Source organism: Plectropomus leopardus, chromosome 15, assembly GCF_026936395.1.
Source record: "Plectropomus leopardus strain MGB_pleo_1.0 chromosome 15, ASM2693639v1, whole genome shotgun sequence".
Classification (NCBI taxonomy): domain Eukaryota; kingdom Metazoa; phylum Chordata; class Actinopteri; order Perciformes; family Serranidae; genus Plectropomus; species Plectropomus leopardus.
This window is the reverse complement of record NC_142190.1, coordinates 5,523,936-5,549,345: the sequence shown is the minus strand read 5'-3', so window position 1 is coordinate 5,549,345 and position 25,410 is coordinate 5,523,936. Positions and strand designations below refer to the sequence as shown.

At 38.5% G+C, this 25,410-nt stretch overlaps 1 protein-coding gene across 2 annotated transcripts; it reads right to left on the bottom strand.

Annotated features, from left to right (window-relative positions):
- Nucleotides 1-348: 348 nt before the first annotated feature.
- On the bottom strand, nucleotides 349-25,410 carry c2cd2 (C2 calcium dependent domain containing 2). Of its 2 annotated transcripts, XM_088088915.1 has the most exons (14): nucleotides 24,470-25,410; nucleotides 22,629-22,724; nucleotides 19,228-19,347; nucleotides 15,208-15,309; nucleotides 14,270-14,386; nucleotides 11,246-11,354; nucleotides 8,600-8,708; nucleotides 7,762-7,826; nucleotides 7,536-7,651; nucleotides 6,274-6,436; nucleotides 5,144-5,385; nucleotides 4,063-4,330; nucleotides 3,786-3,822; nucleotides 3,149-3,378 (listed from the first exon to the last, which is right to left on the bottom strand). In XM_088088915.1, exons 1-14 carry the CDS (start codon nucleotides 24,755-24,757, stop codon nucleotides 3,294-3,296), a joined length of 1,917 nt encoding a protein of 638 aa, XP_087945041.1. In that variant the 5' UTR covers nucleotides 24,758-25,410; the 3' UTR covers nucleotides 3,149-3,293. The 2 variants fall into 2 exon arrangements, with proteins under 2 accessions (XP_042355261.1, XP_087945041.1); XM_042499327.2 differs by lacking the exon at nucleotides 3,786-3,822 and having other exon boundaries at nucleotides 349-3,378; nucleotides 24,470-25,353.

Genomic DNA, 25,410 nt, shown 5'->3' with positions numbered 1-25,410 from the left:
CCTTTTTTTTGGAAGAAATCAGCCAATTTTGCTCAAAGGCTCAAAAAAAAAGTTGAACCAGGTTTTAAAGGGTTAAGGATCCACTGAAACCCTGTGTAAGTTTTCTTTTGTTCTATGTTGTATGTAACTTTTGTTGATGCCCATTTTAGGAGACTCTTTAAAAAAAAGAAAAAGATTTTGAATCTCAAGAGCTTTGTCTGGTTTAAAAAAAGGCTAAATAAATAAAAACTAAAATTTCCTGCAGAATAAAAATGGTGTTGAACAGCATATCTGCATGTACATATTTACAGGTTACAGGAGCTCTGGGGAGAATTCACCGCAGCCCGGACATTCAAAGTGGCACCAGAATCGCAGTTATTCAATCAATATTTATTGCTGAAAATGAAATAACTCGATATGTGTATTAGTTACAATCCCTGCAGGGAAATAACTGACATTCTGCAACAACAGCTACGTCTGTTTCTGTGCACAGAGCAGATGCCATTAAAAAACAAAACAAAAATCATCAGGAAGCAGTTTATTAATCACATACAGCCGAGACTGCTCACTGGATGCATAACTGCAGCCGATGCTTGCAGGCTGCTTTAAGCGAGGGCTCGTTTCCCCCTCCCTTCCTCAAGAGTTTAAAGGTGATTCTACGTCTGAATCTCTGAATCTCTACCACATACTGTAAATACAGAGACACAAAGACAACCCACACTGTTTCTGCAGGACAGTGTCATGAACAGTGAGTGTTTTTAATCCTCAGATAGTCTAATAATGTAAACACTCAGTTAACAGATATGTTATGTGCATAGGCTTCTTGATTATGCTGATGGCGCAGGAGCGCGGTGGCGTCCTCGTCTCGCAGAGCCGTTTCCAACAGTTGGCCACAGGCCTCTGGTGCGATGGTGGAACCAAAAAGCCACGTCAAGTCCAGCCGTGACGTCAGAACAACCGTAAGGCAATCTGTTATTTCTGTCTGTCACAGCTGCATCCGAAACTTACTGAGGAAACAGTAGTTGACATGATGGACAGAGACATGTCTTCAACAAGCTGCTTACAAAAACAAAATACAATCATTAGCTGGATAAAAAAAAAAGAAGCAGCCAAACTATTTGGTTGCTCCTAAAGTAGGGATGTCCCGATAAGGTCTGGAGGATTGGTATCGAGTCCGATCAGTGTGTTTTTGAATTGATCAGGATTAGTTATTTGACCCCGCCTGACCCTCTGTTTACGTCCGCAGTCACACAGGCGTCGTAAACGCAGAGCACGATCTGTGGCAGATGTTCAGGTTTTAATGTAACACTGCTACTCAAACAAGTAGAAACTGTTTTTTTCATGTTCAGTTTAAGTTGCTGCACAACTTTAAGTGGAATTTAACTTTTTTCTTTATTCTTTATTTTTTAGTGAACTGGTTTTACTCTAATGGTGAAATAATCACTATTATGATGATTTTTACTTTACTTTTGTGACTGGGAATGTTAAAGTTAAGCTAAAACATTACTTTGAAATAAAATTGTGATTATATTACTCATTTATAGTGTTCTGTACATTTATTACAATGCTGCACTAAGTGGATTTGGATTTCTGAAGACACATTTTAATTTGTTTACTTTGTTATTTTGTTGAATAAACAAATGCTGCACTATGTGGAACTGAGAGCAATTTCTAAAGACAAATTTTACTTTATTTTGTTGAAAAAAATCCAAAAACAGCAACAAATGCTGCACTATGTGGATTGGAGAGCTATTTCTAAAGACGTATTTTACTTTGTTAGTTTGTTGAATAAACAAATGCTGCGCTAAGTTGATTTGTGGTAAGAGCCATCTAAAATATTTTGTTTACTTTGTTATTTTGTAAAATTAAAATAAAAAAAACTCAGTTTAGATGCTGAATTTTTGTCTTATGTAGCATTGCAGAGCTATTACACAGAAAGCATATACACTGGACTCATTTTAACAACTTTAAAGTACTTGAAGTGTGAATTGTGCAACCATATTATCAGTGTAAACACAAATATCGGATCAGGACTCTGTATCAACAAATACTCAAATGATTCGGATCGGGGGCGTAAAAACTTGATCGGGACATCCCTATCAAAAAGGTGTTCACACTTGTTCAAATCTTTTAAAAACAATAAAACATCCAATAAAAGGATAAATGCGACAAGTATGGCCGAGTGTAACGTCACAGTCCCTGGATAAAAGTTCGTTCAGTTCCCTTTTGACACATTAACAACCCTGCTGATAACAGTAGTGTACAGGAAGAATAGATTTTTTCTTTTAGGAAGACAAAGTTGCATATCGTTTGAAAACACTCACATATAGCTAAAGTTTCATTTTAGCCACCGTGCCTCTTTTTTTCCATTTGGAAGGGTGATAACATGTTGCATGATAAGTTTTATGGATAGATTTGTTTTACAGCTTTTTTTATGCACATTACATACAGCTGCTCTTGTTTTATGTTGAATAAAATCACAAGGATTCTAAATGAATTGATATAAATACCTCATTTCATAGTATTAGTGTCAAAAAGTAGTCGTATTACTTTCTCTCACCTGCACCGGTTGTGCAGAGAAAAAGATCATCTCCCTTTGTAAATGTTTTTAACAAGAATCTCTATCACAAGAGTAGCTCCCGTCATTGCACTTTAAATAAAGATACTACAACTGTGCAAATCATACAAACACCACTCTTCTCTTCATCTTTGGTCCTGTTGCTCCGCCGTAGGAAATGTACGGATTTACAGCAGGGAGAATTTACTCTTCAGCCTCAGCGTCAGTGAGGTTAAGAGCGACAGCCCACACCAGTCCCTTCTGTCGGGAAGAAGGCCACAAAAGCACTTAAAAGATTTCAAAAATGTTGCATAAAATTAGATAAAAAGAAACATGCAAAAATAATATCCTCTCAAATGCCATAAATCCCAGACAGGAGACCCTCATTCACACGAGCACACACTTGCTTTTGGTGGAGTATCTGCTTCTTAACGGAAGCAGAAAACGGCAGTTCAGAGAGGATATTTTTTTCCATCTGCACAGCTTTCCCATTCACAATGCAGGCGCCCCGGTATGCAGGCCGGGCGTTAGGGGGAGCAGGTTAGCCAGTGCAAGTCTGAGGTGGAGGTGGTGATGGTAGTTGTTGTAGGAGGGATTGAGGTGAGGAAGAGGAGGGCGGGGTCACGCATGTGGCTCCCCCGTGGAGGTAGAGCCGTTGGCTTTGCTCTTGTTCCTACTCTTGCGGTTGAGCATGCGGCTAAGCGTGGCTGTTCGGCTGGCCCGCTCCACTGCGGCCGGAGACTCCAGGTAAACCAGGTCATTGTGCGACTGGCTCATCCCCGGGTCCTTGCGCTGGTGACGCCGCCGGAAGAAGAGCCTGGCACTCTTCTGAAAGAAGCTGCCTGTGGAGGACAGGAAAAGGACAGGAGACATTCAGCGAGACACCCTGGGACAACGACTACGTCAACCACAGAGTGTATTTAAAGTTTGCATTTTTGGCATTTTGATATCTATATAATAATGTAACTGTAGACTGAACAGTAGTAGTAGTAATACCACACTGTAGGCCCAGTGGGAGGAATCCTGGGAAGTGAATATCTCATAATACTCAGTACTTTGTTAATATTGTGCAGCCACACTATGCTTCTATATAGCAACTATATGATCTGCTAATATCAAAGTGATTTTGCACAAAGTTAAAAATGAATCTGAGTCTGCAGGATGATATCTACTCTACTGACAGCTGGCAGCTACTACACATACTAGCGTCAGTATTAGGATACTACAAGTACCTCATGAGACAACTTACTCATCTGGACATAACGTGTGCTTAGCACTGCTTTCCTCTAAGATGACAGTGGTGATAGTTGACAAAAGAAAGGTTGAAACAGACGGAAAGAAAGAGAGAAAAGAACACAAGAACAGATGCATCACAGGGGAGCAACAGATGGCCACACGGAGAACAATTATCAAGTTCTGCCTTTAAAGCAACAGTTTTTAAAAGAGTTAAAGTGTCAATGATTTCAGGGATAATAAAGACCAGTTATGTGGTCGGGGCAGTCCGTGAGTCCTCCGTGACCTCTCACCTCTTCTCTTCTTGCAGCTCGCCTCAGACACACACATGGACAGTGACGAATGGTCCAGCTCCTCTCCGGTTTGGCTCTCCCAGTCCTCTGGAGGTCGGCCTATTCCACTGGGGCCCTCCTGGGGCTCGGACTCATCTGGAGGGCTACTGGCCCCCGTCGCGATCGCCGTGGTCACATCCTGAGTGGAGCTGCCCTCCGACATCGAGGCGTCCATCGCTGCAGCGTAGCCCGCCATCAGAGCCAGCTCATCATCCTGAGACAAGGGCGTCTGGGAAATAAAGCATATTTCCATTTTTAAGATCTAGTAAAGGGAGATTTCCTTTGGTTTAACATTTGCATAATGTTCATGCAAATGTTAAACCAATAATTACTGCGATACTGTGTGCAAATACTCAACTGAGCAATATTCTTAAGTATCCTACATTTTTCTAAACATATGATGCACATATTGTATATATTTCTTTTACTCATTTTACTATGTATTTATTGTGTTATACACTGTCGCATAATGCAAATTTTAAAATATTTCTAAACCTTTACATACTACTTTGTACAATGCAATGTAGCATGGGGCACATATTTCAATTTTTCTTAATTAGATAATTTTACACACTTTATATACTCAGCATGTTATGCATTTATTATTTAAATTCAGATTTTAGATTAGATTTTTTGTGTGAAATGCATTTACATATATGTTTTTTAATATTTCACTCTCGCACGTTCTAAAATTTCTATTTCTATTTAATTTTATATCTTTATTTGATTGTTATTTAATACTTTTAATTTCTGCTGCTGTTGCTCTCTCTGCTGGGCATCAGATCGACTGTATGAATCACAATGTCCCTGCGGGGATCAGTAAAGTATTTCTGATTCTGATGCAAATACTTCCTCAGGCATCATGAATGACCAACAGCTCTGAGGACCCGTGTTCACCTGTCCTTTCATGTAATTTCGGCAGGAGGACGGTGTTAGGATGAGGTAACATTACCAAGAATCGGATCTACGAAGGTGAAATAATAAAGTGAAACATTTTAATGCAGCAGGGAGGACTTCCTCTGGCGCCTGAGCTCGTCCTTACTTTGGCGATGCCGGAGATGATGATGGTGCTCTTCTTCACCGGGGACTTGAGCTTCTGCTTGGCCGACTGGTGGAGTTGCCTGATGGCGGCCTCGGCCACCGGGTCCGTGCCGTTGAGCATCAGCAGCTCGGTGTCAGAGGAGGACAGGGCCTTGCTGACTGTGGACCCCATCATAGACGCCTGCTCTGATACGCGGCGCTCCGATAGCTTGGGCTTGTTGGCCACCGCTTTTTGGGCGGGATCTGAGGGAGCGATGGAAAACATTCATTGTTTAGTTGTTATAGAGTTAGAAAAAATGACTGCAGTGTCAGCTGTGGCCCACTAAGAGGCATTTTTCTCAGCAGACTTTTGGACTCATTGGGAAAAGTGCAGCGTTTACTATTAATATTATCAGCGTCCTTGCTCGGTTAAAATGTCCCATAAATCCATTAATGTGTGACAGTTTACCAACACACACAACACCAGCAGCCTGAAGCTGAAGCAGCTAACTGGAAACCAACGAGTATTATTAGTGGTATTATATTATTTTCATCCGAGGTTTTCCTGCTGAGACATATATCATATATCGTGAAAAAGGCCTGACTGATGTCTAGAATGCTGTCATCACACTTACACCAAACTGCGTAACTTATTATCATGTAAATGTAGTATTTACACGATTTTAGAGATTGACACACATCCCACGCATCATCTGTACACTTTGCATTTTGCAAATGCCCATATGATGTCCAAGACCCACAGATGATTGTTTTGTATTTCTCTATTTAACATTTTTGTGTATCTTTTTTTAAATGTATTTTATGATTATTATTATTATTTTTACTAGTAGTAGTAGCAGTAGTAGTATTATTAGTATTAATATTAATGTATTATTATTTTATGAGTTCCTTTGTCAGGAAATAAAAAAATAAAAATTAACAATAACACGTTAAAAAATAAAAAAGGACAAAAAAATAAAAAAAATAAATATATAAAATAATATATTTTTAACTGTAGGTATAATGAAGTTTTAGATCGATATACAGAAACCTCGATTGACTCTATTTATAGTTTGCATTGTTTTGGTTGTAAAGGCATTTACACTGGGATAAGAAGACTCAAACTCGCTGCTCTGTGTGGCCGCGCCGTACCTATGTTGAGAGGCAGAGGTCGACCCGGCTTGCTCTTCACCGCGGTGACGGTGGTGACCACCGTGCCGCAGGGCATGACTGTACGGTCCATCTCCACTCTCTTGTTGGAGGCTGGGGTGGGAGGGTGCCAGGACCTCACCTCACTGGGCTCCAGGTAGGTAAACTGAAGGATGAAATTCCCCCAAAATTAATATTCTAACTTTGTGTAAATGAAAACATCAGATAGATTAAAAGAGCTGAACTACATCTGTTGATATTAAAGGAATAATTCACCCCCACACATGATGATTTGAATATCGATTACTCAGCCTGCGTTATGTTGAATTCATGAAGGAAACTTTGTTTTTCTTGCATGCTTCTACAGTCACAGACAAATCCAGAAATGGAAAAAAAAGATAAATTTAAGTATTAGGAGTTAACAACAGCAAAACTATATCAAAACATGTGTTTACAAACTCTTAAACAACAATATAATTTAAGTCTTATTTATCCACTCGTACGCTCAGTACCTCCCGAACAGACGGGTAACTGAACTGAAAGTGAAATTTATCTGTGATCTCTTCAAAACCAGACTCCACGGACAAATCAGTGATTTTACCTGAAACTAAACTAAGGAGCTGCTTGTCTCTCTCGCCTTAATCACTACTTTGTTTCTGTTTTGTTGTGACTTTGGGTTCGTTTGGATTGACCAAAGTCACACAATAACACAAACAAACAAACTGACTGAGGCAGTAAACAAGCAGCTCCTTTGTTCAGATAAAAAAACAGTTTTTGTCAATGACATCTGTTCTGCGGAGAGCACAGAAAGTTTCACTTTCAGTTCAGTTTCCCATCAGAGAGCGATCTCTGTCTGGAAAGTACTGAACATAACACTGTTATTATTGCCGTGCCTCTCTCCCCCTCTCTCTTTCTCTTCCCATTTTTGCCATGATTGTATGTCGTACACTGTAAAGCCCTCTGAGGCAAACCATGCTTTGTGATAATAGCCTCTATAAATAAAATTGACTTGACTTGACTTTTTTTTCCAGAGTTTGTAAACGGATGTTTTGATATTGTTTTGCTGTTGTTTAATGTGGTTTGATATGACTTCAGTGCAGCAAGAACTTTCTCCATTTTGGGATTCTTTGTTTACTGTAGGCATTTGAGAAAAAAAAAGTTTTCTTCACAAATGCACCATAATGAAGGGTGAGTGACTGATATACAAATAGTAATTTGGGGAGGGAAGTATTTCTTGGGGGTGAACGTGCGTGACGTCATCTTACATCAGTAGTAAGTGATCCGGTCACTTCGTCTTTGGTCATGAGTGCAAACGTTTGCTGTCCTTTGGGCTGCTTCTTTACAAGATCAAAAGGCACTGACACCTGACCAAGTAACGAATCTGAAAGACAGAAACACACCTGCTTTGGTCTGGTGGTACAAAAACATGAACAAAAAGAACGCATGATGAATAAAACACAAATATTAAAAGTCAGCCAGCGATTTTCTTACTCTCTTGAGGTTGTCCATCATTCATCAACTGAATATTGAGCTCTTTTGATCGTCCATTCAATTCACTGGGCAAAAGAAAGAAAAGGAAGAAAACATTACAGATGTTAATGGATTTCATTTTAAAAATCTGTGCAAAAAAAGTGATTGTTTAAGTCAGGGTTCTCACATATCGTCATGTTTCAAAACTTTTCCATGACTTTTTAAAGGACCTGAAATATTTTTTTCTTAGTATACTTGCCAAGAAAAAAAACATATAACATTCAAACTCTATTCAAACATGATTTGTTCCAGGACCGTGGGTAATTTAAAAATATATTATACATATTACATATAGCATACTTTTTTTTTTATTGAAAACATGGCTTTCAAAAATGTAAGAAAAAATGGAACAAAAAAGGCACATTTAAAAAGAAAATCTATAAAAATTGCCAAAAAATTGGAAGAAAAAAATAACAGCAAAAACAACAAACCAAGAAAAAGAAAGCACACTATCTTTAAGAAAAGAAATCAATAAAAATTGGCAAAAATTAAAAAAAGAACACAAGGGCTGCAAAATTAAAAAAGAAAAACATGCCGGTTTGGAGGGCACACAGAAAATGAAGAAACTTTTGAGATGAACAAAAACCATAACAAAACGTCAAACGCCTCTGCATATTAGAGCTACATTATGTCATTCGCTACAGAAAATAAATTTCCAGATTTTTCTCAAACTTAAAATCATTTGTACTAGTTTCATGATTTACAAAGGGCTGAAAAATGTGATTTTGAAATTCCTTGAATTTTTGGGGGTTTTCCATGACCTTGGAAACCCTGTTAAGTGCTCTATGGTAAAACTTACAAGATAAAGGGCTGGTCCCAGGCAGGATTGGTTGTGTTCTTCGAAACAGAAGTGTTGAACCTCTGCGGAGGATCGTCTAACTGCAGCACACACAGAGGATTCACGCTGCCTGCAGACACAGCAGAAAACAGTTGGCATCACACGAAAAAGACAAACTGTAATCTAAGATTCAACTGCATATTCATAAGAAAATCTTTTGACAGCTGATCACATAAAATGTGCATCTGCAAGATTCAATTTTGCCTCGGTCACTTCCTCTGATCCACTTTATTGTTCAAAGGGAGGTCAGTGTTCGTTGCAAATGTGATGAATTATTCAAAGGTTAGAGGAGACTCACAGTACTGATTCCTCAGCACATGTGATGAAGATTTTCTCATGGAGCACTCAGACTGAACCGGCCACAAACGAGGCTCCTCCAATACCGTAAAAGCATCGTGTCTTAATGAAAACGACATCAGCAAAACCCTCAAAGACGGAGCAACGAGAGTATCCTCTGCGGCAGCTCTGCCTCTGGCTGCTGGCCCACAGGAAGTCTCACAAGTGAAGCTGAGCTAACCGCCCGCACTTAAAGGACGGGAAATAGATAATGAAGTGTTGATCGCTGTGTCATGTCTCTGCTGTACGACATTAAGTGCTGTGCTGAATACTTAAAGAGGATGTCCACAGTCCTGAAAGCTGCTGAGTCATAGCTAGAGAATGACTCAACACAGACACGACCAAAACAAAGTTGTTGTGGTTGATATGAAGGTCTAAGATCGGACGATATCATCTGAAATGGAGAAGATATTTGGTCTAAAACTGGAGATGGACCCTGTGTCTCTCATACTGGGCCTCCCAAATCGTTGTTTAACATCACAACATAATAAGAGGCTCTACTGTATTCTTACTTATGCGGCGAGAAAGAATATTCTGTTACAATGGATAAATGACAGGGTACCAACCGTCAAAGGCTGGCAAGGAATAGTGTTCGATCTAGTGCCATTAGAATATCTTACATGCATATTACATTTGAGAACAGACCAATTCCATAAAGTTTGGGAACCCTATCTGAAGTATGTAGAGCCTGGTGTCTCTTGTATAATGTTGCAGGGATTTTCTTGAATGCTCATACTGTATTTATTTTTTTTATCTTTTTTTTTTACTGTAACCCTAATTATATAGATCTGAGCTGCTGGGTGTTGTTGTTGTTGCTGTTGTTGTTCTTTTATTATTTTTTATTTGTTCTGTTTGTCTGCTTGTTTTGTTTTTCATTCCCGTGGACCATATTATGTATCCACTCTTCTCTTGTGAAAATTAAAAATCAATAAAAATATTTAAAAAAAAAAAAAAAAAAGATCGGACGATATCAACAGCCTTTTAACTCATCTTGTTTTCATGCTTTTTCTGCTTTGTTCTCGCCCTGATCCGAAGACAATCTCAGTTTTGTGCACGTCTAAGCCAACACGCAGATTACCACCTTTGACAGCCAGCTAGCAAACAAATCGCTTCCTTGTTTTCTGGACTACAGTGTGTTGGCAAAATAAACAAGGGCAACTCCCTAAAATAGTTTCACTTGTACTATACGAGAAGAAAATGATCATCTTGATGTTGAGTAGCTATAACAGAGTGTTTGGTGCTTAATGATGCGAGGTTTTAAAATACGTTTTTTAAAATGAGGTTGAATAAATCCCTTTAATACAACACAGAATGACAGATTGGAGTATCATTTAAAAATTTACATACCAGTACCAATATCAGCCCTTAACCCTTCGAAACCTGGATCAACAACACTTTTCTTGAACTGCTTTCATATGCCTTTCACTAGTATTTAAACCTTTGAACCCTGAGCAAAATGGTTTGCTTTCATTATTAAAAAAGGCAATGAGCAGCTTGGTAAAATTGTAAGATTGTAATTTTAAAATGATTATTTGTTTTAGAAAATCTAGGGAAAAATGTCAACAGAACTATACATTTATAATCTGACATTTTAAATTATTTTACAGAATTATTGTGATTTTCGAAGCATTTTTTTAAAAATTTATTTATTTATCCCCCCCCCCATTTTTGTTGCTGTTTTGTTTTCTTTGTGTTGTGTTTTTATGTTGATTTCAGGTAATTTCTCGTACTTTTTCTTGTACTAATTTCGAGAGTATTCTATTATATGAATTAATGAACGGTTAGGTTAAGCACATTCACTGTGCTCTGTGCGATCTGAGAGTGTGGCGCTCTGAATGTTTGTTTCATCTCAGGTTACCGTGACGAACTTGCAGGTAAATATGGCCGATGGAAGGAGTTTATGTGGCTGCTACACAGACGACTCACACAGCTCATTATGTTTTTATCAGATCAGTCTTAAGCCAGTCAAGACTCGCTGTTCCTGTGGTTGATGCTCGATAATGCTGAGCGACACCACGATCAAATCAGAGGGCCGCTGTCTTTTTGTGTCAGTGTAGCTGTAAGCTTCTGACAGAAGATAAGATTGTAAAAAACCCACATTCAATAAAGAATTGTAAAATGTTTAAATTTTTTTAAAGTGATGACTGTAACCACAAGCTACAGACCGGTCTGAGGCCGGTTAATGAGCTCAGGGGAGACCGGAGACACGGTCTGCAGCTGTTTCATCAGACCTTTGGTAACTCTGAATTTCATAGGAGACAAACGTCAAACCTGCAGCATCCTCCTCCTGGTTCAGTGTCACCCGGATGTTTTTCACCAGCAGCTTCCAGTCGTGGGCGCGGGGGGGCTTTGGGGGTGAAACCACGTTGTTGCTTGCTTCCTGTTGGAGAAACCATAAAAAGATAATGAATCAACTGCTAATTTACTGGCAGCAATAATAAGAATAATCTTTATTTATATAACACTTTTCAATCTAAAGCACAAAGAGCTTGTCACAAAAATGCAAGTTTCATAAATAAACAAATAAAATATAGATGAAAATTAATTAGCCAAGTATTCTTTTCCCAAGCCTTTTCAGGTAAAAGTAGTGTTGTCAAAAAAATCACTATATTGATACATAGTGAAAAGAAAAGTCACCATTGTCATGTTATAGGCCTTATTATATTTAACTTTTAAAAGAAAAAAACAAAAAAAGTAATTATAGGTCCACAATGTCAATTTTTCCCAATGGAACTGAAAATGGCATTGAATATCTTTATTTTTCTAAGTTTTATATTGAAGTTAGAAATTATAGTATCATGACAACACTGAAGACACCCGAACCTTTCAGTAGTTCAGATTGATCATTAATCTCAGAGGCTACCTGCAGTGTGCTTATTGGAAATAATGAAGTATCAGAATTCAAAAGACATTTTTAGGAGAAAAAAACTCTACTAGCTTGTTTTGGCGTCAAATGTGCAGTCTGTGTGACAACGACAACATAACAATAGTTTGCACAGGAGCAGATTATGTGACTCAACCCTGCTGACAGAGAGTACTCTTGTCCAAAATTTGCATCAGATTTTCATTATGAAAATCGAGAATTTGCATCAGAGGTTGCAGTTTTTAAACACTCAAAATCAGAGCATGTGAATGTATCTAACTTTTCGAACATTTCCTTACTTCTTCAGTCTCACACAGTCAGACCTATTTCCATAGTGCTGTGTCAGCGCGCGAGAAAGTCTCAAAGCACACATTATTATTCTGCTATAGGGGAAAACAAACACTCTGGGTTGTTTGTACGTCTTAAAACCAACAATCATTTTAGGCGGTGCTACGCCCAGAAACGAGCGATGGTGATCTTGCAAAATAGTGTCAGAGGGTAACTTGTTTTGGAGGCACATTTGCACAAGGAGAAGAGTCATTAAAATGGCCCCGCAATAGAAAATACCACAAAAAATAAAATAAAAAAAAATGTATAAGACGTATGTTAACTACGTGAACAAATTTTAGTGATTAAAGGGATTTGGTTCCCTCGAGGTGAAGCCTGACTACACTTAAGCTCTGTAGGAGCTCACTGGCCTCATTAAAACCTCAGATAATTTGCTGTCTGTATGACGCGCTTGCAGAAAATGACTTGGATGATATCACAAAATTGATTGTGTGAACTGGAAAGGGGTTGGTGCACTGGTGACGTCAATGTTGCTGGTGCACGCTGCTGACTGGGTAAAAAGACGTGGCAAATAAACTCTGACTGACAGCGTCAGATAGCAGATCAGCATCGGGCACGAGTGTTGTTTTATTTGATCTAGATTTTTACCACAACTCACTGAAAGAGCAAAACAGGCATGCTTTATTGCACCGTGCACAATCTAAATGTTTTAGCATAGAGGTTATTGTTTCCCATATTGAAGGAGGAGAGAGTGCCGGCCTAAATAGTCAAAAAATGACAGGTTTATATCCACAGTCAATATCCGCTGTGACAGACGCCGTCCTCTTAAATGGGCAATTTTTTCCCCCATTTTCTATCTGGGAAGATTCAAAATATTTGGCAGGTAAGAAATTTAAAGAAGAGTCTGTTGTATGGCCCGACATTTGTTAGCATTTGCGACATTTATGACACGAAACATGAACGAATCAGGAACTCATGACGTTACATCATGTGATGGTCGGCCGGAGAGCGCATCAGTAAAGCTGTTTGTGAATGCATGTGTCAGTATAATAAACTCTTTATACATTAGTGCAGGCTTTAAATGAGCATGCGGTGACCATGATCACATGCTCGAAATACGAGTCTTTTACAGTTTTTATGGAGACACGGTCACTTAGTAGATTTAAGAGAAGAAGTTGTCATTTTAATTGAATCAAAGTGATGCTTGTCCATATTAACTGCCTTGTGAAACTTGGATATAAAATTATAAATTAAACCGGTAATATGTGTTTCTGGCCACTTGGCTGCAGAGAAAACACACAACATTAGGCTCTTTAGCTGCTAAATGCTGCACTAAGTTCACAAACTAGTCTATAACTGTTACGGTCTGCTGTTTGTACAGTTTTTTGGGCTTCGAGATCTTTTTCACTGAAAACAGCCTGCTGGGGGGAAAAAAAAAACATTTTAAAAGCAGTGAGAATGAACCAAAACAGTGAAGTTAAGGGACGGACAGCAAAACAATGACCTGAAACTCACGATAAAGCTCTTCAGAGTTTAGGGAGCACAATATCATTGTGACACATATTGTATATATCTTTATTGTTATTCTTGCTTATGTATATCTCAGCTGTTCATTGTTGAAGCATTGCATACATATTTGTATTTTTATATTGTGAACTAACATACTAGTTTTATGCATTGTATTGCAGCATAAGGCACAGTTTTATATTTTACACACTTTTATAATTTAAATATTTAAATATTAGTGCTAATTGTCTATTACTGTTTTTCTTTACATTCATATTTTTACACACATCCTTTGCATATTATATGTATCTTATTTTTTAAAGAGATTTACATCGTAGTGCTAATTGTTAACTATTACTGTAGTTCTATTTTTTTGTTTACATTTTTATATATTTCTGCTTGTGCTTTTTTCTACTTGTGATAATTCTCTATGCTGGCATCAAAACGACTGTAACGAACCACAATCTCCCCCCCGGGGTTCAATTAAGTATTTCTGATTCTTTTCATGTTGTCATTTAATACAATTTTATTATTAAAATATATGTCCTGGCATGACAGATCTACACACACACACACCTCTGCACAGCGTTGTTGTGCAGCAGCTCTTAAGAAGACACGATGCATCAGACATGACTCACCTTGACCTCTGAGGCCTGAGCAGGCCTGCAGCTCAGCAGCACAGAGGGACGCGTCGCACATAACAGCTGCCTCAGCTGCTCCTTTATGGCTGCAACGCTGGGAGTGTTGGCATTGACCTGACAGATCAGACAAAAAACACCTATAAAAAGCATACTGACTGTGCAGTATTAAACTAAAATCCTCCCTCGTAGGGCTGATATGGCTTTAAAATAATATCACATTATTTATCAGGCTTTATCACGAAACACGATATATATCTCGATATTTTGATATCTCCTCTAAACTACTGTAAACTGCTAAAATACAAAATTATTAAATAAACTAGTTAAACATAAAGTAGCCGCTGCCATAAAGTCACATAAAATACTGTTAAAATAAAGTTTAATAAAATACTCTTATAATTTTAAATAAAATAAAGTATAAAGATAAATAAAGTACTGTCATAGTAAAATTAAATCAAGAAAAAGCGAAAAGCGTTTTTTAGATGATGTAAATGAAATATTCAATATGGCATAATATGAAACCATGGATGTGTTTTTTAATCTGATGATATATTTCGTAATATCACACAGTGCTGCTCCCTTTTGAGGGAAAAAAAACATTTTTCACTTTTGTCATTTAAAATCTTGTTCATGATTAAAAAAACAAAAGTATGGATAGAAGTATTTGGATGAACTGACGAAATAGCTTCAGGATTTTCAAACCACTGACTGTTTTCTTCAAAGCTCCCATTTGCACGAGTTTACAAACATAACACTGAACAGAAATGCATTTTTATAAAGTGAGATTATTATAGACTCAAAGTCAGTTTATTCATTTCCTTTTGTTTCTGTGCACTGAAACATTTCTTCCTATGTTGGTGTGTTTGTTTTGGTGCATCAGCACTTACAGTGTACAGACAGCGGGTACATCTCATTATGTGCAGTCCCAAAATTACCTGGTTAAAAGCTGGCGTCACCTGCAGCTCCCCTGTCTCCAGGTGAGACACTCCCCAGCTCACCCTGACCATGTCTTCAGCTTCCTGCATCTGCAGATCGAGCTGAGGGACACGGAGGACAGAAATTCATGATGACACGCTGATCAGGGATCATACAGTGCTCTTCAGCTTCATTTAGAGTAAATCTACAGCAATATTTAAACACAGATTACATAAAACTGGCATTTAAATATGAGGAGTGAATCTCTGGATATCAACCAACATGTGAAACCCTGATTTTGAGGTTGCTGTTAAAGCTAAAGTGAAGGGAAACTAATCACAGGATTTTTGTGAGGTCTGAATGTTCTGTAAACAACAAACTGTTAAGTTCTTGGTGTTTCAGTTCCTCACTTGAAAATAAAGCAGTCTGTTTTTGTGGTTTATGTTGTTTGATGACTCAAATGTCCAAATATCGAACCATTACATTGTCACCACGGCAGCAGTTTTCACATAACAGACATCACGCATTAATTTGTTGAGAAACTTCATAGTCAATGATGAGCAATGTTAGGCTCATTAAAACTGAAGGCACTTTGTCGTATCTGAATACATTGTTCTATAAATGTACTCTCTAAACGACAATATCAAAACTCTCACACAACTCACACAGTACAATGCAAGTCTCATTTATCCAGTCGTACGCTCAGTGCTTCCCAAACACAGATATTTTTGCTATAAAACATTTGCATTGGAGTCTGACTTTGAAAAGAGCTTTAAATGTTAATCTTTTTAGCAAAAAATGCATGTGTACGTCAATATGTCTGTCGTTTTCTGTTGAGGAATGTGTAAAAACAACATTTCTTTACAAATTCAAGGTAACCCGGTATGACTAACGGATCTAAAAATGGTCCTTTTAGAAGAAGAATATGCCTTTAGTGGGTAAATTATTCCTTTAAGCAGTGAAGGTCAGTATGCATCAATGCATAGCTTATCAAAGAGAGGGTAAAAAATAAGCAGAGAGAATAGAAAGAGGCCAAAACAGACTGGGCCATCCTGTCCCAGCATGCCTGGATTCCAGTGAAGACTGAACAGCCGCCTCTGTGATGCCGAACAAAGGCCTCATCAGACAGCAATGAGGACGCTCAGATGGATCCAGAAGAACAATATCACACGCTGCATTGATAACATAGACAGCATTAACTGAAGGCTATAGCATAATAAAAAAACTCCATCCACGTGAACCGAAGAACAGGAATTATTTGCTTGTTAACCCTTTGAGCAACAGCTTCTTTACTGCTTTCAGACACCTTCCATAAGCATTTTAAACCTTTGAACCCTGAGCAAATAGTTTGAATTTTTTTCAAAAATATAGGAAAATAGGCAATGAGCAACATGGCAAGAAATGTTTCACAAATTGCAAGAAATAGGTAGGTTTAGAAAAAAAAAATAAGTTTGGGAAAAATGTCCAAAGAACCATATATCCATGATAATCCTAATTATATATTGTATTTTTTTTTTTTTACAGAAATTTAACACAATTAATTATGAAGCATATTTTTCAGATCTAGCTTTTTTTTTAAAAAATGTTTATTTCCCCATGTGAAAAAAGAAGAAGAAAGAAGCTAGGGAAAAACTACTTTTCTAATTATCAAAATTACATACTTAAAATAATTATTATCATTCTTCAGTACATTTTCTAAAACCTGTTTGTCTTCTTTTTTAAACTTGTTATTTTTCTTTTTTTGTTTGTTTTGTTTTAACTAATGGAAGGTAGAAGGTAGATTTATTGGTCAATTAAAAAAAGAAATTACACTTATCCTTGATCCTGCTACATCTTATAAGGCCATTTTCTTGTACTTTTTTTAAAAAATTAGTTTCTTGCAAATTTTAGGGTATTTTCTTCTTTTGTTCCCACGTTTTTGAAAGAAATCGAGCCAAACTGCTCAGGTTTCAAAGAGTTAAATACGTTACAGTGCACCTGACTAACTATGACAAGAGAGAGGAGCCTGTTGTTAAGTCAAACAACAGATATGTAAATGTGGTGTTACAGCACAGGGAGGACGTATGTCACATGCAACAGGCCATGTGGTGCAGCAGTGTTAAAAGAAACACTCAGCAGCAGCACACTGCTGGCTGTATCACTGTGTCCATGCAGTGGAAATGCGTGGGGCTTCTGGTCGACATATCCCAGCACTCCCAACACGACGCGCCCTGACCATTCTAGCAGTCAAAAGCTAACAAACGCTCCAGTGGACGGACGGAGACTTTTGAAAAGGCTCTCTGACTTTTCCAGACTGAGCCGAAACAATCAGAGTGAAAAGGAGAAAAGAGGCTTCCTTTCTGTTCCTGCCACAACAACTGATCCACAACCAAAACAAAGCCGGCCCCGAGTCTAATCCTGACTTCAGCTCTCAGGTTGTATTTATGGCACAATGAGTTCAGGAGAGGTGAGCACCTTATTGGATTAAAAATAGCCCTAATACAATTGGGTTAGCTTGCAGAGCCACTTGCATTCATACTTTGGTGAGGATTCAACACTGAAAGTAAGAACAGGGTCAAAGTTTACCACGGCTTAAAGGGATAGTTCTGGGAGTTTTTTTTGCGCGGGGTTGTTTGAGGTACTTATCCAGAGCTGGTATATTTCATGCAGTAGATGTCAGTCAGCACGCCTCCAGTTTGGAGAAGCATGCTGGAGTACGACAGCGGCTAAGCCATTCACTGCTTTTGATAGGTGTCAGCGACAAAATGTATTTTAAACACATAAAAGGAGTCTCAATTTTAAAAAAGAGAGATCAATATCAGTTTAAGTGTATGCTCTATTGAGAGTACTTTCACTTCTTCACTGACCCTTTGAAACCCGAGCAAACTGGCTTGGGTTTCTTTCAAAAACACAGGAAGAGGGTGACGAGCAACTTTACGAAAATTTCCAAATTATGATCAAGAAACAAACAAAAAAATTAAAAAATAGTTATAACTTACAAGAAAATAACCTGAAAATCAGCAAAAAAGTAAATAAACAAAAACAAGAAAATTACTTCAAGAGAGTGCTAAAATATTTTTTTCTTCTACGTAACATAATCTTCAATACATCATCAAGATAATGAAACATTTTACCTCTTTTTTTGATAATATCTAATTGTGTATATATATACACTTTACACACTTAACACATTTAGCACATTATCCATCCTATTTAAAAATTCACATATTAGTGCTGATTGTCTATTCCTGTATTTTCTTTTTTTTATATTTTTACGCACTTACATGCTCAGAATATTATGCATACTTTTATGTTTTTAAAAAACTGCATACTAGTGCTAATTGTTTACTATTACAGCATTGCTATTTTTATTTTTATTTTTTTATATACTTGTGCCAATTCTCTATGCTGGCATCAGAGTGACTGTAACAAAACACAATTTCCCCCGGGGATCAACAAAGTATTTCTGATTCTGTCTACGGATAAGCACACCGTAGAACGGCACTACCCTTTTCATATCCTAACACATCACCTTTGGCTCACTTCATTTTTGCCTGAAACGGAAACACTGTGAGTCAGTCATGGGAGCGTTTGACAGATAACTTAGCCCACTCAGATTTGGGCATGATAAATAAAATAAATCGCTGCAGATTTCCAGGTAAGAATACGGCAGCTGTTAGTCATTTGTATCATGACTTCAGAGTTGCATCACTCCTGTGTAGATTCCTGATAAATGTGATGTAGACAAAGTGGGCCAGCATTACTGGAAACGGGCTCGTCAGTTATTTTAATGAGGTCTTCTGGACATTTGCCAAACACAGAAAGATGCTCGAACCAATTAATCCAAGATTCCTGCCAGCAGTGAGCCAATACTGGGCAGCACATCATGTTCAATAAAATCTCCCATTAGACAAAACCACATTAACTTCCAAAGAATGAAACTCTGTTTTCAGACGTCTCTGTGTTAGAGGGATATTCACAAAAAGAAGAAAAACAAATGTTCACTTTCATGAAACTCATGACTTTAATAGATGCCTTAAGGACGACTAAAGAGCGTTTACCTGCAGCTCCAGTGGAGATATACACACTGTGTATTTACAAGGATCTGCTGTGGCCGTGGCTGTCGATGCTGCGCTGACAGAGAACTGGAGCTTCTCCCCAACAACACTGCAGCAGGCGGCCTGTTGGGAAGACAAAGTGAGGCATTAGTGTAATGTAAATATACTGCTGGAGCTCAAACTGTGACAGCATTTGCCAGTCCCTCCAGGATTTTACAGGCTTTTTTTGTGATTGTTTCTGCCTAAAATGCCTGATTTTATGACAGCTTTTCTAAAAAGTTGCGGGGCGAGTTGTGATATATATATATATATATATTTTAAAGATTATTATTTTTTGCCTTTATTGCTTTTAATCGATAGGACAGTGTGAGCGTGAAAGAGGTAGAGAGAGAGGGGGAGACATGCAGCAAAGGGCCGAGGCCGGACTTGAACCCACGGCCGCTGCGGCGAGGACGCAGCCTCTGCACATGGGGCGCCGCTCTATCCACTGAGCCACCAGGCGCCCTGAGTTGTGATATTTTTTAGACTTTTTTTTTTTTTTGCAATGAGGATGGCAAGAGCAAGTGAAAATTGCAAAAAAAAGTTGCAATTTATTTTTTGTAATAACTCAAAAAATTGAGGGCAGCCTATTCAAGAATATGGCAATAAATGACAAACCTTATGTTCTTTTCAGTATCCCATGACAAATAAAAATATCCACAAAAAAGCCACTGAACCAGTTAAAAAGATAAAGCACATAGAACCTCACTAATTAAACGAATCATCTCAGCAACTTCATCTGAACATGCTCATAAAACAGATTAGCTTTTCTTGACTAAAGACGTTCATGAAAATGTGAAACCTTGGATTGGTTGTTGCAGTAACTGGACAAATTTGCAAAACCACGCAGAATTCACAGGGAGTGGTTAATTTTGTGTGATTTGTTACAATCCCAACATCGTGAAATCCTAGAGTGACTGGTTTGTATGCCATTCACATGTACTATGAAATATAAAGGCAACTCAAATTGCAAGGGGAACTAAAATTTGTAATCAGCTTTAAGGAGCTGCATGTCTATCCATGAGCAGTGTTTGGGACTTTTAAAATATATAATTATTCCACCACAGATTACTGAATACATGCCCTAAAATTTAATTACTGCTGTATTTCATTAGATTGCTCAAACTAAGTAACGTATTTGAAATACTTACAATTAGTTTTGGAAAACTCATTTGAGTCTTATATTTCCAGGCTGTGCATCTCCTCTGTCATAATCACGTGGCAGGTGCACTGCACAAACCTGTTTTTAAACGTATTTAAGGGAAATGCATGCCTCATATGAATTGCACACAGTGTCCTGACAGCAAGTGAGCGTCACTCTGTGTACACTGAATCTGTTAAATGTGCATCTCTGTTGTTACATCATGTAAACAAACCACGTAGGCTTCCCATCAGCAGTGCGCTTGACTGAAGACATACCCAAATAACGAAGTATTTCACTGCTGGAAACATGGCTGTTTAATAAAACTAGGATAGGTGCAGTAGAAAGATGCATATACTTTAGAAATTTGTGCTACATGACGCGAAAGAAACATAGAAAAGGACATTTTTGCTCAAGAGGTAGAAAACCTACAACTGTGTGAGCTGAACTTTTTTTGGGCACTGTATTATAATATATTCCTGTTGCTCGCTTTGAAAGCACCGCAGTGGAGGAGGGCTAATTGATTCATGACAAATTAATATACAAATCCCCCCCTCAAAAAAGTTTCTGCTGAGGTAAATGACCATCGCTTACAAGCTGTAACAAATGTTACTGTCTGTTGGCTATACTTCTGTATTTTTGAGCGCATATCACGACATAAAACGTGTATTTTCTGCTTTAAAAAGTATCATTACAAGTGTGGGAGGATAACAAGTAGGTTACACACTCACCTTTTAAATGGTTATGTCTCCTGTCTGATCTCAAGCGCAAAGCTGATAGCTACGTGGTTTGCTTACATGAAGTAACAGAGGTGCATATTTAATGGCTTCAGTGTGGACACAGTACTCTGGTGTTACGTGATGCTACGTGATAGTTAGATGGTAGTTTTCTGTTGGCACACTGTGTCATTATGTTCCACTGAGGATTGAACACTGAGTCAAGTGGGACATCTGATAAAGTTTGGTAAATCAGTCCAGTCTGGTTTTTGGGCTTAATATCAAATCAGTTAGAAAATTTTCACACCAGCCCAACCCTAGGCATGAGTGAAAGAAAGTGGGAGGATTTGTTGATAATGCCTTTGTGCGTGTGTAGAGTACGCAAAAAACACACAGCACAATCAGACTGCAATAAAACCAGTATGATGTGCTGACAATACTGACTTTTGCTAAAACTGATGCAAAAGCAAAACATCTGCCTTAGATAAAGTCCAAAATGAAATGTGTGGAACATCTGTGCCAGCTTCCAAAGGCATTATCAGCAGATTCAATCATTTTTGAGAACAATAAATCACTTTCACTGCAATGGAATGCATCTGCAACAGAGAAAATTATCACACAATGGTACGGTGTCCTCTCTCTCGAAGCACATTTAATCATTCATTCTGACTTCAGTGGAAGATGTTTGGGTATCGGATCACTGTGAGGGGGAAACCTAAGCATAAACAAAGGTGCCGGTGCATTCCTGTCCGCCTGCTCCTCCTCAGAGCTGAGCTTGACAGCTATGTAAGCTTCTTAGAGCACACGCACACACATACACAGCGTGTGGGTAAAAATAAGCCTCTGTTCATTAAACCTCTCTGCGCTCAACAACAGAGCACCTGGTATTTTGCCCCATATCATGATGATCACAAAGAAAGGGCTGAGTTTGCATTGGGAGTACCGCAAAGCCAACCTGGCCGGCAACACAGCAAGCAATTTGTCCCTGTCTGACCTCTCTGGTGGCAGTTTGTTTTACACAGCAGGTTGGCACATTATCTGAATTACTGATAAAAGAAGTATCATCAAAGTGGTTCATGGGCTTTTTCGAGCAGACACATTCATTCGTAGCATCTTTTGATTTCTGTAATGAGCATGGGGACACATGAAAAAGTGCTAAGCTGATTAATTTGGCACATCTAAATTAATGGGGGAAATGTCTGCACCGAAGCTGGCAAATTGATGAGTCAGTGCTTGTCTACTGCAGGCTAAACTCCTGCAGAATAGCTCTCTCGCTGAATTAGAAGGGAGAATATTTGTTTTTGTCAGTAAAATACATAAGCAATAACAAATCTGTAAGTGTCTGCTGCTGTAACACAGATGAATGTGGAAGCTGTCGTGAAAAGCAATTATTTTTCAGTGGTTGGCAGGAGGACACGACACCGACAGGCACTCTATAACAGTGTAATTGATCCGGATATCTTACAGAAAAAGCCTTTCTGTACTAAAATACTTTATGGTCAGTGTACCTTGTTTCCAGCAGACTTCTGAAAGCTGGACACTTGGCTGAGCATGAGCTCCGATGCCTCAACATCATCGTCTTCAAATGTCAACAGAACCGGACTCTGGTGAGGAAGAGGACGGAAACGTTAAAACATCAGCCTATTACACAACTCACAGAGCAGTGACTTGATAATACTTTGGAAAAGGGGCGTGAGATGCGGATGGTTCAGGAGTGTTGCAAGAAGATGCGCATTTTACACTGCTAAGAAATGAAACCTAAAGATGTCAACTATCAAAAATTGTCTGTGGATGGAGTGAGATTTAATTAAAGTGGCTGGGTCTTCATATGCTGTCTATATGAGCTCACAGTTCAGGGATACTCAACTTGCTTTGCTTTGGCGAAGGGGCACTTTTGCAACATGACAGGAGGATTTTAGAATGTTTCTCGGATTTTAGGATATCTTTAGAATTCTAGAACATTTGGAGGATTTAGGGACACTTCAAGGATTTAACGACGTTTCTAGGATTTTAGGCATTTTTAAGATTTTAGAACATGCTTGGGCGTTTAGGGCATTACTAGGATTTTAGGACATTTCTAGGATTTTAGTACATTAAGGGCTTAGCTAGGACCTCTAGGGGTGCGGGAGATCCTCCACTGGCACTTTTTCTGATAAACATGCTCTATTTTGATGCTGTTTAGTGCACTTTGGCACTGGCTCACCTTATTTTTTTGTGAATTAGAAAATGGTTGGGGGGCCAGATTTGGCCGGCAGGCTGTAAGTTGAGCATCACTGTTATAAATGATCGGGGTGGAAATCCTCAGAGACTCCATGATACAATATTGTCACAATACTTAAGTCCTGATACAATATTATTGCGATTTTAAACATTTTACGCTATGCTAAGTAATGCTCTAAATTATATTGCGATATAACACCTTTCTTATTCAAATCATGCCCCCAAAGATAATTTTGTCAAGAAAGAAAATGTATTATTATAATTATATAAATATTGATTTATCTTAGCCTTTTTATTGCAGCAAAATGTAGCTAGTGGACTGAAAAAAGCAAATGATCATATCATTCTGGTAGGCAACCATTTTTAAAAAAAATTTTTTAACCCTTTGAAACCTGAGAAGATTGGTTTGATTTATTTTAAAAACATTGGGAGATGGCAACAAGCAACACAAGACATGGCCCAAAATGTTTTAAAAAAAAAAAGTAAAAACCTCACAAGACAATTGCCTGAAAATTAGTGTAAAATAACAACAAGAAAATGACCTTAAAAGTGCTGAAACTGACAACATGTATATATGTATTTAATATGATTATTACATTTTTTTCTGAAACAAAATTGTAAAGAATTATAAAGAAAAATATGATCATTATAAACACAGTTTTCTGGACAATTTCCTTGTTTTTTTGGATAATTTTCCAATAATCCTACCCTCTTTTTTAAAACTATAAAGTAATTTTCTTGTTACCTTTTTCTAATGTCTTGCAATTTGTGGGGCATTTCTTTCCGAGTTGATCATTGCCTTTTTCCCCATGTTTCTGGAGGAAATCAAAGCAATTTGCTCATGTTTCAAAGAGTCTGAACACAGCACAAGAATACTGATGTTATTCCAGGCTTCAGAGGGTTAATACTAATAATTTATATAAGAAAACTGATACTTGGCAATACAGTATTGTCACACAAGACAGTATCCTGATATTTTGCTGTATCGGTTTGACCCCCCACAGCTAATACAGGACTTTCTCCAGGTCATTTCACTTTATACAATACACTTTTTTACAATCTGCTGTCTTTATTGGAGTCACCTGCCCGCCACAGAGTACAGTGGTGCGTCGGTGGTCATGAGACTTACCCCACGCCTCCTGGACTGCTCATTCAGAGCCCTGCACCAAGCTCCTCTCCACTGACTTTTCCAGCTTTTCAGTGACAGCGCCCATCCCAGCAGAGCCGCGGCTTCCTCCTTCGCCGCATTGTCCTCTGCTTCTGCTGCTGATGTCTGCTTATTTCCTACAGCGGCTCGTTGTTGGAAATACTGCACGAAATACAGTATCACGGTGACCAGAGATGCCAAGAAAAGCGTGACCATGCACAGCCACTGCGGATCCTCCAAACCGAAATATGAACTTTCAAAGTCGGACATTCTTTGAAAGAAAAAAAAAACCCAAAACAATCACGCCTCCTCTGAGAAATATCCCGGCAACCTCATAATATTTGATCAAGGAACGGCGAAATCAATGAAAGCAATCTCCCGCAGCTGATAACAACACTGGTGTCAACCCCCAAAACAAATGAGCCGTGTTGCAGAGCTCCATTGCGGCTTTTAAACGGCATATGGACGTCCCAAACTACGCGTGCTGGTTATAAAGAGCTAGAACATCGTTACAGAGCTGAAGATGGTCAAATAAACCTGCAGGAAAAACTCCTCTCATTGGTTGTTAGCTTCGTTAGCTAATCTTCGCTTCGCTTAACTAGCTGTTCTTCATTAGCCACGGAGCCGCCAAAGTTTCCCGAAGAAAAGAGAGGAATTATTTCCAAAGTCTGCGGTGGAGCTCCACCACACGATGTCCAAATACTGAACAAGAGTCCCGGGACAACATCCTGAAACAGAGGAGAGCGGTTGCTGCCGCTGGAGTTGCTGGTTTGCGGCTCAGTCTGACTGGACAAACTTGTCGTTTCCAAACGGATATGTGGCACAAACTGTAACTCCCAGAGTGCACCGCGACAGCCAGCGAGAGTTTTTTTTTCCACAAACTTTATTGAACACAAACTCAATTACAAATACACACGCTGACA